Below are 14,390 nucleotides of genomic sequence, written 5' to 3' on the forward strand. Positions count from 1 at the left end.
AAAAAAAAAAAAAAAAAGAAAAAATAACTGAATATCAGGAACTGGACTAATTGACTATAATGCAGTAGATTGGTAGAAGGTCTATGTCAGCCATTCTGTGTCCTTAAACAAGTCTCATTATTCTACTTACTTTGCATTGTCAGAAATAAACATGTTTAATACCAATCTTAGGAGGATTGTCTAGTTTTGTAAAACTTTGTTGTAACATTGATTTGTAAATAATCAAAATCTACACAGCCAAAACATTTATAATGGTTTCAAATTTTGGCACAAGGTAAACAATTTAGTAGATAAGTCTATTACACTGACTGCAGTAGCATTTGAACTCAGAATGTAAAGCTGGAAGAAATGCTGCTAAGTATGTTGTCTGGCATGCTAATGGTTCTGCCAGCTCACTGTCCAAACTATTAATATAGTATTTATAATAATAAGAAAAAAATTTTTTTAAACACAAAGTAATCCTAAAATTCTTCAAGTGCCGATGGACTGGCTCCTGCGCGGGTGGCATGTAAAATACACCATTTCAAGCGTGGCCGTCGCCAGTACCACCTGACTGGCCCTCGTGCCAGTGGCACATAAAGCACCCACTACACTCTCGGAGTGGTTGGCGTTAGGAAGGGCATCCAGCTGTAGAAACTCTGCCAAATCAAATTGGAGCCTGGTGTCGCCTCCTGGTCCACCAGTCCTCAGTCAAATTATCCAACCCATGCTAGCATGGAAAGTGGACGTTAAACGACGACGACGAACTCCATATGACAATAGTCTTGATCTTTGAGAAAATGTTAAAATCAGTCACTCTAGAAACAACTGTAAAGCTCCAAGACTCTGGTTTACAAATCTGCTGTCTTCTCACTGAACTTCTTCTGCTGTTATTAAAGTAAACACAGATTCCTTGAGCTGGCTCATCTTGTGTCAGTTGTACTTAGGTCTCACTGATACATTCATCATTCCACTTCTCATTTCTCATAAGGTTCACCTTATTCACTGGTTTCTACTCTACTCATTACCATTAACCATTAACCATTACCATTAACCATTTGCCCCCAACCCTTTCTCCTTAAAATGTTGGTCCTCTGATGCTCTCTCCTAGCTCAAGTTTTTCCTGCTGTTATTGGCTTACAATTTTTCAAGTAGGACATCAATTGAGTAGATCTCACAGCTCTCAGGGAGCCACCAAAGGTCATCAGTACAACTCCTTATTCCAGACAAACTCATTAAAAAATAAATCTTAAAACTGAAATTAATTTATTCTTGTAAAAAAGAGATAGTTAAGTAATGGTTTAATGATGAAAGAGAATTCAACGTCAATGGAAATTAAAAGATTTCTTTAGATATTCAAATGGATCAATCATTCATTTTAGTAACTAATCAACTTCTGGAATCTTTAATGTGAATTTATTTGGAATATCAATAATTTTTACTGAATTTTGTCAAGAGTATGTGTCTCTATAGAATTCATTCAAAGATATATCCAGTATATAAATTGATGTATGTTTTACAAATTAGATATGCAAATATCTCATAAACTGTTTTACATAAATATGTAAAATGATATGTTTGCATATCACAGAAAAGTAAAATAAGAACTTGATTTGAATAAATCATGAACTTATGGTAAACACACCAATGCACATCAAATCAAAACTAATACAAAGTAGAATTGAAAATCCAGCTGCAAAATAATTGTGAATTACCATGGAGATAAAGAAAATAAAAAAGGAAATTAATAGAAGACTAGATTTGGTTAAATTTAATAATGGTTTCAAATTTTGGCACAAGGTCAGCAACTTCAGGGGAGGGGGTTAAGTTGATTACGTTGACCCCAGTGCTCAATTAGTACTTATCAATCCCAGCAGCATTTGAACTCAGAATGTAAAAGCAGGTGAAATGCTGCTAAGCATTTTGCCCAGTGCGCTAACAATTCTGTCAGCTTGCTGCCATAAGTTAAATCCAATACTGACTTCTAACACTGACACAAGGACACAAATTTCTTGGGAAGACATAGTCAATTAAATCACATTTCAATACTGGGCTGGTACTTCATTTTATCACCCACAGAAGGGTGAAAGATAAAGTTAATCATTGCAACATTTGAACTCAGAATATAAGGGTTGAAACTAAATACTGCAAAGCATTATGTTTAACACACTACTGATTCAGTCAGTCCACTGCCCTTGTTAAATTCAACAAATATTAAAAAGAAGAAAGAAAAGAAATTCTTACCTGTCTTGTGAAGTTTTTCATAAAATCTACACCAAAATATACTGTAGTGAAAAGGTTAAGGAATCCAATACAATTTATAAACGAACATTACAAGAACCATTAAAATAATGGAATGATTTCAATATATTAAATTGAAATAAAAACAAAATGTTGTCATCTTGTAAATATCAAATCACTTGTTCATTTGTTTTGCATCTGTTTTTCCCATGCTGGTATGGGCAGGATGAATATACTATTCAGGCATTGTTTTATAGTCAGATACAGTTCTTCGTGCTAACCCTTTCTTGCTTTTCAAGTAAGGAATTTTTTACTGTACATAGCTTCAAAGGTACAAAGCATGTAGGTGATCTATAGACAGGAGAAATACCAACAGAATGTCACATAAATGGCCATGCATGCATGCGAGTGCCCATGTGCACACACACTCTACGATAAGTTTCTTTCAGTTTCTTATTTCTTTACTGCCCGCAAGGGGCTACACACAGAGGGGACAAACAAATGGATTAAGTTGATTAGATCGACCCCAGTGCGTAACTGGTACTTAATTTATCGACCCCGAAAGGATGAACGGCAAAGTCGACCTCGGCGGAATTTGAACTCAGAACGTAGCAGCAAACGAAATACCGCAAAGCATTTCGCCCGGTGGGGTAACATTTCTGCTAGCTCGCCGCCTTCAGTTTCTTTCAGTTTCTGTCTACCAAATCCACTCACAAGGCTTTGATTGATCTGAGATGCTTCAGTAGAAAACACTTGCCCAAGGTTTCACACAGTGAGACTGAACCCGAAACCATGTGGTTGAGAAGCCATCTTCTTAACCTTACAATCAGGCTTATACTCCTTGATAAGAAATGTTTTAATGCAATAAAGACCTAAAATTTAATGTTTCTCTCTGGTCCCAGTCAAACATAAAATCTGTTGTCAAAAATTCCCATCTATCTGGCTCAAAATCTCTCTCTCTCTCTCTCTCTCTATCTATCTATCTCTCTCTCTCAGAGATCTTTTATTTCCTCAACTATTCTCAACTCCTTTGTACATCTTTTAAACAAGACAAAAACTCTGTAATGCTGAATAAGTTAAAATTCTTTCTTCAGAAAAATGCAAACAAGAGACAAAACAGTTTTCTTCATTTAAATCATAATTTATGGAAAGTAGATAATGGTTCCCAAAGTGGGCGGTATTGCCCCCTGGGGGCAGTGGAAAGTTCCAAGGGGGCATTGAAGAAAAGTGGGGTGATAATGGGGTAGTGATTCATGTAAAAAGTGGGACAATAATGGCGTAGTGATTCATGTAAAAACAACAAAATAATGGGTTCATTAGGTTAAGTTTCATTTGTGAAATACAGTTGCTTTCAATTTGATTCAGAAAGAGGTCTATGTTTGTGATGGTTAGTTGGGGTGGGGGTGCTAGGAATGTGACCTGGGTGTCAAGGGGGCAGCAGCCTGAAAATGTTTAGGAACCACTGATCTAGATTCACAGTTTTTCAGAGTCAATGATACACTTTTATTATATAAAAAATCTCCAGTATACCTGGACTATAACAGCACTATAGATACATCAGATGTAAACCTGTTAGCATATAACTGTCAATCAGTTTTACATAGTGGCACAATGCATTATATAAACAAAGTATATTTGAGAGAAGACAGATAGGTAAATACAGAACCAGTATGAACATGGAAACTCTTCATATTATCAAATAAAATATAATTTCACAATAGCTAAATATAGAAAGGATATGTCTTAAACTTCCCTTTTCTCTTCATATGAATACTAGGGAACAAAAACCGCATTGCTCGATTGCACTGCACACCCCAATATTGTACACCAGGTTCCTCAATTTTCTGTCCTAATAATTGAAGGACCTCATCACGTGAGATGCCCATGTCAAAGTCACCAGTCCAGAAAACAAGTTCTATAAAATAAATCACAATATATTAGAAAACAATTTTAAATATGTACTCAGTGTGTGTACATGCATAGGTATGAAGAGGTATTTACATATCTGTAGTCAGTCCAACTTTATATATGAAAATAACAGTGAAACATTTTCTAAAATGCATAATAGAATGTAAAGCTATTACCAGAATATATCATACTGAAGACATCTTTTGAGGGTAATTTAACCTGGCATAATGCATCCACATTACAGGTTACTGAATACGGATAGAAATGGCAGCTTTGATTTGAAATGAAATAACTCAACCAGGGATCAAACCTACTCACATATTCAGCAAGCAAAGAGCTTATATTTATGCCAAAACACTTACACGTGTGTGTGTGTGTGTGTGTGTGTGTGTGAGTGTGTGCATACATGCGTACATGTGTGTGCAGCCCCTCAGCTTACCAGCCCTGGTCAAACCAGCCAACCCATGCCAGCATGGACAATGAATGTTAAATGATGATGATATATCTAATCTGATCTAATCTAATAATATATAAAACAGATGTGTGCATATTCACTTTTCACGCGAAAATGGCTTCACCAATTGCTTCATATTTGTGATGCATGAATAATTTGACCTCAGACAAATAATAGGCTGTTCATTTGATTTTTTTTATAAAAAATTATTAAAAATAAAAAAATATTGCTTTTTTATATTACATTCACGTCTTTGAAAGTTTTTAAAATATTTACTTTCAGTTTTCTAGCGTCAGTGACATTACATATCTCTTTATGTGTATCTCTCTATCCATCTCTATCTCTTGTAACATATCTCTCTATCTATATCTCTTGTTTTCACTTTCATTTTTCAAACATTCTTTTCACTTTCAGTTTTCATACGCCACTGTTTAACTTCCATGTTATTGTTTTCACTGTAAGTCTAAGTTTCCAATCGCTATTTACAAACAAACAACGACAAATTACTGACAGAAAGAAGTTCACAATTACTGATGTAAGTAATTTCATAATTTACTGACAGAAGTATCTTCATAAATTTCATTTCAATCCCTATGGTTTTGTGTTTTTCTGTTGTTGACAGTTTCTTTCTGGTTCCTTCGATACTGGCTCTTAGGTTCACTGAGTGACAAATTTCACTTCAACCCGTACAATACTTTATTTTCCATTAAAATTTCTTATTTTCTTTCTGCTCGTCATATTGAGAAACATAATTTCTATTACCAAGTTATTTTCATTGTTTACTATCTTCTGCACTTATGTATTTCTGTATACATGTATAACCATACCTAGAAGGAAAGTGTCAATTTTGTCGGCATAATTACAGATTTCTGCCAACCCCCATTTTTGGATGATCATAACTTTCAGAAAAATGGAAGATGATGCAAACTGGGATGCCACTCTTACAGAGGCACAAATGTGCAAGTCTCCTATGCAACTGAGAAATCTCTTCTTCATCATGCAGCTTGATGGGTGAGAATGTCTTTATTCCAAGGATACATCTCATCTCAAATGATCTCTCCTTTCAGTTCAAGAGACTGCAGTTTCCTGTTAAACTTAGCTTTGTAATGTCTATCAACAAAGCACAAGGTCAATCTCTAAAGGTGGTAGGACTTAACCTCCTTCAACCTTGTCTCTCACATGGTCAGCTGTATGTTGGATGTTCTAGAGTTGGAGATGAAAAGAACCTCTACATTCTCAGTGATAAACATGGCAAGACAGAAAACAGTGTATGAAGAAGCACTTACATGAATAGTAGGTCCATATTATATACAGAAGTGTAAAACCATTGAGTGTTAAAGTATTACTATTACACTTTCCCTTTTCGACTGTCATGCATGAATGTATATCTGTGTGTATAAAAGTGAAACAATAATGTGATATATTCGCTGTCTGTTTGTGTGTGTGTACTCTATGCACAGCCTTTCATTGGTTATAATCTGTACCTGTTTTTTGGTTACAAAATAATTTAGACAAATGTGTATTTACTTTATATACATATGTGAGTTGAAAACTTTCTTTTCCCATTTCACTTAATGTCTATGTTCCATGTTGGGATGGGTTGTAGAGTCACATAAAAAGTTGGTATCTCAGCTACTAGCAGTTGAGACCTGCATAAACTAGACGGCATTTTAAAATTTCATTATTTTCTTTAACCTGGGCAACGCCGAGTATTTCTGCTAGTATACATATACATATACATATATATATATATATATATATATTCCATCAAAAACTATGTATTTACTTCAGAATAATTCTATAGTTTATGGAAGCATGAATACATTAATTATATATAAGAAAGAAAGAAGGGTATATTTTAAGGGATAAAAGATTTATAAGGACCTATGATGATTAATGGGTGATGATGACAGTGATTTATCTCTAGACATATTTTTATGAAAATCAACAGGGAAAATATAGTTTCATTAAAAAATCTTATTGGTTGAATTAGCTTTTCATTTTTCAAGGTTCAATGATAAATGTCTAAAGAAGAGAGAGAGTTAAAGCCAATTAGCACAATTTTAACTCTAGTCATAAGTACTGAGTTGTGTCTGAAAGCAAAACTTTGTTATTCTTCATATTTCAATTAAACTGCACCAATTAAATAGAGTTTGATTACATTCAATCTACCCTACCATCCTAACCAAATCATTTTCAGAATTACTGAAGCCATTGTTATTGTTTCCCCCTCTTTAAACTAACTACAAAACTAACACAGGCAACAAAATACCTCTTTCCTTAATTAAGGTGATTAAGGAAGAATTATTGGCACCCTCGATTTAGTATATTCATTCTATGTTATGCACACTAGTATTTTAAGCTAATGCTGTTTCAACTGTGTACATCAATTTAATTCTAGCCTGGTTGGCTTCCGCACAAATCAACAAATGTTTTTTTTTACCACTTTCTATATTGAAGCAAGCATTTTGTGCTTGACTCAGAGTGTCCAGAGTATTCATCACTGAGGAGACCAACCCAGGTTGAAACACTGTGTCTGATGATCCACTGGCATCATGAGCAAAGCTCCATGTTTTTTTTAACAAACAAATCACTTTGAAAAATTTCTCTGAGACAAATTATTACAATTATTGTCATTTCCATCTGTGTGTACATATAAGCATATATATCACTGTATCACTTTATCGACCTGATTATTGGATGTTGTTATAAACAAACGTTTCTTCATATTGTTAGATATCATGATATCTATACAGATAGATGTATATATTCATGTAAATGTATGCACATGCACACTCCAATATTTTAATTTACTGTGGCTTCAAGTGTGTATATTTGATACAGCATGGTATTAGTGCTAGGAAACAAATCAGTAAGTTTTTTAATTCGTAAGTCTGATGTGGCTTTTATTTTGTCGAAATTTTTTTTCTAACAAAGGAGAAAATGAAAATAGAAATTTAAGAAAATAAGAATATATATTTATATATATATATATATATATATATATATATAATAGTACCTGGAAGAAATTGCAGAATCTTCTCCAGATCTTGAGAAAGATCTCTCAGTGGCTGATAAGTCACATTCTCAGAATCGCTTAGTTCTTCTTGTTCTTGCAATTGCTCTATAAGAGCCACACCAAAATAGTACGTTGTCAGCACGTTAAGGAGAATTAGATCAATAATCATTGGGAAAAAAATAGTGGAATCAAGAAAGAAGGTTTTGATATAAAAGATTCAAACATCAATAATGTCCCTGATCCCACGGTGTTTTTCTTTTTTAGCTCTTGTAACTTATCTCTTCCTGCAATGCTTCTTTAGATAATAGCACTTAACAAAATCAATCATCTACATGTAAAACTATGATCATGTTTTGAATATAAATTAGTCCAAAGAACGTACTACAAACAGAAATTTCTGGAACACTGAGCCTGAACCATAAACTTCATTATGGCAATGCAGCAGTAGTGGTAGTGGTGGTGAGGATCATTTAGAAAATTAGGTCAACTGACCAAGTTGTAGCTGTGACCATTATTGTAGGAAACTATGGTATTTATACATCATTTATGCATCAGCAATGTTAAAGATAACATCAAGGGACAGTTAATAAGTGTCAAATTAAATACCAAGCTTAAAAATTTAATTCGTGGAATCATTAGAGGAATAAATGACACAAAAATATATAGACAAATACATCCATTTTCTTTGCAACTATCACAGAAGCATACATGTAATTCAGTCAGTATAGGTCCAAGTATGGCAGCATGGTAAGAAGTTTGCTTCCCAACCACATGGTTCTGGGTTGAGTCCCACTGCATGGTACCTTGGGTAAGTGTCTTCTACTATAGCTTTGAGCCAACCAAAGCCTTGTGAATGGATTTGGTAGACGGAAACTGAAAGAAGCCCTTCATATATAATATATGATATAATATATATATATATATATATATATATATATATATATATTATATATATATATAATGTAAGTGTATATTTTTGATAGAATGCTGGTGCATTAAAAGAGAATTTAGGCATAGGAAGAATTAGATGCAAAGTGCAAGAGAGAAGACTATGGTGATTTGGTCATGTGATGCGGATGGATGCTGACAGGTTCATAAAAAAAAGTGTCAGTCTCTCAAAGTGTCTGAAACATGTGGAAGAGGGAAACCCAGGAAGACAGGGGACAAAGTACTGAAGGACAACCTCGGGATGCTGAACCTTTCATAGACAGATAGATATATATGTGTGTCTATATGTCTGTTTTTGCTCACCTACCACTGCTTGACAACTGGTGTTGGTGTTTATTTCCCTGTAACTTAGCAGTTTGGCAAAAGAGAAAGAAAGAATAAATACCAAGCTAAAAAAAAAAGTATTGGAATCAATTCATTCAGCAAAAAATTTTACAAAGCAGCACCTCAGCACATATGCACACACACACACATGGCTGTGTTGCAAAAAGTTTGCTTCCGAGCCATATGGTTCCTGGTTCAGTCCTCCATGACACCTGAAGCAAATGTCTTCTACTACAGCCCTGGGCCAACCAAAGTGTTCTGAGTGAATTTAGTAGACAGAAACTGAAAGAAACCCGAGTGTAAGTGTCCTGAGAGAAATGTTGGACATAAGAAGCATCAGATGTGGTGTGCAAGAGAGATGACTGTGCTGGTACGGCCATGTATTGTGTATGGATGAGGAGATCTGTATGAAGAAGTGTCACTCCCTAAGAGTGGAAGGAACCCGTGGAAGAAGGAGACCTAAGAAGACATGGGACGAGGTGGTGAAGCATGACCCTTGAACGTTGGGCCTCACAGAGGCAATGACGAAAGACCGAGACCTCTGAAGATATGTTGACCTTTGGATTGTCGGGCAACATGCCATGCTTGAGGAGACCTATTGAGTCAAGTAAATCAAAATCAAAATCTAAATCAAAACCAAGTCACAATCAAATGGAAATTGTAGTTGTGACTGATGCCAGTGCCACCTGACTGGCTCCCATGCTGGTGGCACGCAATAAGCACCATTCATGTGTGGGTCATTGCCAGTGCTGCCTGACTGGCTCCCCATGCCAGTGGCACATATAAACACCGTCTGAACCTGGTCGATGCCAGCCCCCTCACCCCGACTGGCTCCTGTGGTGGTGGCACATAAAAAGCACATTCTGAGCATGGTAGATGCCAGTGCCACCTGACTGCTTCCCATGCAGGTGCCACATAAAAAGCACCCACTACACTCTCGGAGTGTTTGGCGTTAGAAAAGGCATCCAGCTGTAGAAACATTACCAGATCAGATTGGGGCCTGGTGAGACCTCCTGGCTTGCCAGTCTCCAGTCAAACCGCCCAGTCCATGCCAGCATGGGAAATGGACGTTAAATGATGATGATGATGATGATGAATGTCATGATAAAAATATAAACTAATTCTTCTGTTTTGTTCAGCCTGTGTGTGTGTGCGTGCGTGTCTTTATACTTTCTGGTAATTGCTCAGCTACAGATAGTGTTACTGCTGTCATTTTGCCTGTCAGCAAATAATGCACTGTCCTTGTGCCTTCAAAGATATGAAATAAGACATCCTCTACTTGATAATTAGGGAAGGGTTAATGACAGGAAGTAGGACATCTGGCTGTAAAACAATACTTCAACTATCTATCTGGAAAATCGATTTAAAAGCAAACTAATGAATACACACACACACATGCCCTGCTGCATGGGTAATGTCAGTGTGCATGCACAACATGTGAATGACTTAAGAAGAAAACTGGGTGTAAGAGGCATCAGATGCTGTGTGCAAAAGAGAAGACTGCACTGGTTTGGTCATGTGATACAAAAATTAATAAGGTAACTAGCAATTTCAACAACCTGTAGCTACTATATACAAAACATGTTTGTGCAGACACAGAGTGAATAGGATGGACTGACATTAGACACGCCCAAAACCCTGTCAAAGCTATGATATATGGGAGCCTATTCCTGTTCATAGATCACATTGAAGTAATAAAGTTTCAACCTACAAGTGTACATATGAAATGCAATACAGTGCAAAGTATCAAAAACAAAAGTAGAATCCCTGAACAACAGGTGGTAATATACACACCTGAAGTGGACACAATGCAAACAGCTTTCTGATACCATGAAACAATCAACAGATTTCAGCAATAGAGTAACAAAAGAATTTCTTAAACTGCATTTAGGTGGTGGAACAGGTGCCCTAGATACAACAGACACAAAGCCACGTACTTCAGCGCACAAGGTTACTTCAACTGTTGAACTCAGGATATTGACTCCATACACAACATCCTAATATTAAATGAACTATACTTTTAAATATCTGAGGGTTTTTTCCATGACTAACTAGAGTAAATGAGCTCCTGTCTCTACCTGAAAGATCTTGTCACATGCAAGGAGGTGATATGCAGAGAACATACAGAAACAGATCAGCTAACAAACACATCAGATGTAGAACTATACATATTAAAATATGTCTGCTTTTGTTTTGATAAGAAAGTAAGAAACTACATGGAGCTGCTATGTATTTGCATGAAGATATAATATCAAAAGCAGTGTTGCCACACTCAAACACTGTTTGTGACACAAAGAAAAATTTAACATGGTTATGCAAAAAACATAACACACAACACATTGCCCACAAGATATCTTAAACAATAGCACAAAATTTGAGGAAAGTTTTAGACAGGAGCAGCAATAACTAGTTTGAATCAACATGCCAATGAATTCATATTGAGTGGCTTTAATATTTCAAACCTCAAGTAGACAAAAGGTTATATTCTCTTGAGAAAACAACAGCATGACTGTAGGTCAGCTGTTTCTGCTTAACCTCATGGGCATGATGTCCAAATATGTTACTATATAAGAGATCCCTGATGTTCAATTAATGCAAAAATGATCCACAATATTTTGTTGTATCTTGGGAGGGTCATTATACCAACAATAAATACATGCACTGGTTCTATTTCACTTCTGTATTATATGTCAATTGGTTAATTATCTTACCATTTAACTAGCTGATATTTTTGATTAATCATTTAGTTCACTGATCAATCAGTTAGGTTTGTCAAAGTCCTTTTGCTACCATTCACAATCTCATCAATGACATTCCCTCTTTACTCCATGTCTGCTTCACCTGCTGAGGTTGCAAATGGTAACAAAGAGACTTTGACAAACTTAACTGATTTACTGATTAGCTGAATGATCATAAAACAACTGATTAGTAAATTGGTTAAATAGTTAACCAATTGTCAAATAAAAAACAAAGAAGTGAAATATAACTAGTGCATGTATTTCCTATTGACATAATGACCCTCCCAAGATACAGCAAAATAGGTCTCAACCCACAATTTCACAACAAGATTCTTGCAAACCAAACACAAAAATGAAAATGATCCTCAATATGTCTTGCATAATATTTATTCTCTGACTATATTGTAGTAAAATTGATAATGTTTGGTCCAAAGAAACTTTTGGCTCAGCACCTAACAAAAATGCGCTCAATCATGTCTAACAAATATCAACAAGGTTTAATGAAAACCAATTCAACAGAATCTTGATTCATGTATGTGACTGTAAATTCTATACACTTAAGAATGTTTCAAATATCTTTATAATTTGTGTTAGAGAATAAAAAAATGACACTAAGATGCATTTAAAATTACAATAATACAAATATGCACAAGAGCAACTGTACACACACATACATGCATGTGCACATATTAATAAGATTATTCATAAACTAATAAACAATAGGTATTAATATCAATCTTAAATTTTTTTATTATTTTTTTTTTTATTCAATGTGGAAGAAAAAGGATATTTCTTGAACTTCCCTTTCCTCTGAGCCATACTGCTAGGAAACTCTTCTCTCACAGCCTTGTTACATGCTGGCCCCCAATGAACCATTTCTGGAATGTTCAGCAGCATACTAATTTTCTGAAGAAGTAGGTCACGTGATACATAACCTTTAGCACAGCCAACTAATAACTCTGAAAATAATAAAGTGAAATTAATTTAAAAAAAAAAAAAACTTGATAAATAGCAAAATAAATAATTATGCTCTTTTCTGATTGAAATTTTTTATATTTTAATCAATAAATTAGTGCTAACATGCTATCTTAAAAAGAGAGGGTTGGCAATAATAAAGCATTCCTTCTCCCTAAGCATGTAAACTAGCTTTGAAAGGTCAATTCATCATTTCTTGGAATTATCTTCCTTTACTTTGTATGTTGCTTATAATAGCTGCCAGGATTTTTTCTTTCTCTCAAAGGGGAATTTCAATTATTTAGGAATTTTTTTGTATACAATATTTAGTACATCACCATTTAACTTTCTATTCTCAGAGATTATTTAAACCTATATCTGATGGGTTAAATAGTGAAATAACCACATGAGGGTACAAGAGGGTGAATTACAGAGAAGGTGCTGAGAATCATTGAAAGAAAGGATTCCTAATCATTTACAGTTGTTTTGTAACCCCAGGCCAGCTGTGATTCAGTAAGGTTATTATAAAAGTATTCCAGCCATGACGATCTAAAATGTCAAGCAGTGGAGAGGGGATAGACACAAAGAGACACACATATAACCACAAATACACATGCAAACAAGGGGTGGAGGCACATGGCTTAGAAGTTAGGATGTTGGACTCATGATCGTAAGATTGTGGTTTCAGTTCTTGGAGTGGGCAATGCATTGTATTCTTGAGTAAAACACTTCATTTCACATTGCTCCTGTCCACTCAGCTGGTAAAAATGAATAATCCTGTGATGGACTAGCATCTAATACAAGGAGGAACATATATATATATGTGAGAGAATTAAATATATTATCTCACAAGGTATTGGTTGACCTGAAGATATTCTTCCTCAAGGTACCATGCAATGGAACTGAACCCGAAATCACATGGTTGCAAAGCGGAATTCTTAACCACACTGCCTACAAACAATTCCTGTTTTAAAGCTTCCTTCTACACAAAATGTTTTGTTGTTCTTTCTTCCTGTGATATGAATTTACATTTTCGAACATTATTAGGATACTCAATCAGAAAAGAAAATATGAGTTGATCATGTTACAATATTCAATTTGGCAAATAAAATATGATTTATTTAAAAACTATTATTAATACAAATTTAGTCAGAAACTGTTTTTGTATTAGAGTAAACGTAAACACACACATTCATGGGCAGTGGGCCATGGTTATCCGGAATGTGGTGCTGGTGCCACCAACAGCCAGCAGTAACCAGAAATATGTAAGACAGCAAAACAATGTAAGATGGTATACATATGTATGTGTATGTAAGTATGTGTGCATATAGTTGTGTGTGTTTGCATGTAAGAGTATGTCCTTGTGTGTATATATGTGTGTGTGTTATCATATGACAACACACCTACCACTTTAGCCAAAGTAGCAGAGGAATTTGAGTATGTTTTTAACTTCATAGTTGAGTGCGCAATTGTAGGAGTACATCCAAAGATGCCCCACTGAGTAAATTATATACCCCAGTTCATATGTTAATGTCAACATTTACACAAGTTTCCACCAATTAACAATCATATATGTTCTATGTAATAAGAATAAATAAACATCAGATTGAGTGCATACATATCGGTGTGTGTGTGTGTGTGTGTGTGTGTGTGTGTGTGTGTGTGTGTGTGTGTGTATGTATGTATGCGTATTTACTGAGACCATAAATACTAGGTTGGTATCTAGCACAAGATAACTCACCTCATGGGTAGAGAGTCACTATTTTGTTCTGACTGGCAAATTATCTAGGAGATGGAACATTCTTACAAGAACACAACTATATAT

At 35.1% G+C, this 14,390-nt stretch overlaps 1 protein-coding gene across 2 annotated transcripts in view; it reads right to left on the reverse strand.

Moving 5' to 3' along the window:
• The window catches only part of LOC106884427 (uncharacterized protein DDB_G0283357), a 114,219-nt gene that overhangs the window by 6,540 nt on the left and 93,289 nt on the right, over positions 1-14,390 (reverse strand). For both annotated transcript variants that reach the window (XM_052972212.1, XM_052972211.1), the window contains exons 3-6: positions 12,401-12,570; positions 7,602-7,734; positions 3,961-4,135; positions 2,224-2,269 (exon numbers count right to left, since the gene is read on the reverse strand). In XM_052972212.1, coding sequence (XP_052828172.1) covers positions 2,224-2,269; positions 3,961-4,135; positions 7,602-7,734; positions 12,401-12,570 — 524 coding nt within the window. The remainder of the gene's footprint in view (positions 1-2,223; positions 2,270-3,960; positions 4,136-7,601; positions 7,735-12,400; positions 12,571-14,390) is intronic.

This window comes from Octopus bimaculoides, chromosome 1, assembly GCF_001194135.2.
Source record: "Octopus bimaculoides isolate UCB-OBI-ISO-001 chromosome 1, ASM119413v2, whole genome shotgun sequence".
NCBI classification, from domain to species: domain Eukaryota; kingdom Metazoa; phylum Mollusca; class Cephalopoda; order Octopoda; family Octopodidae; genus Octopus; species Octopus bimaculoides.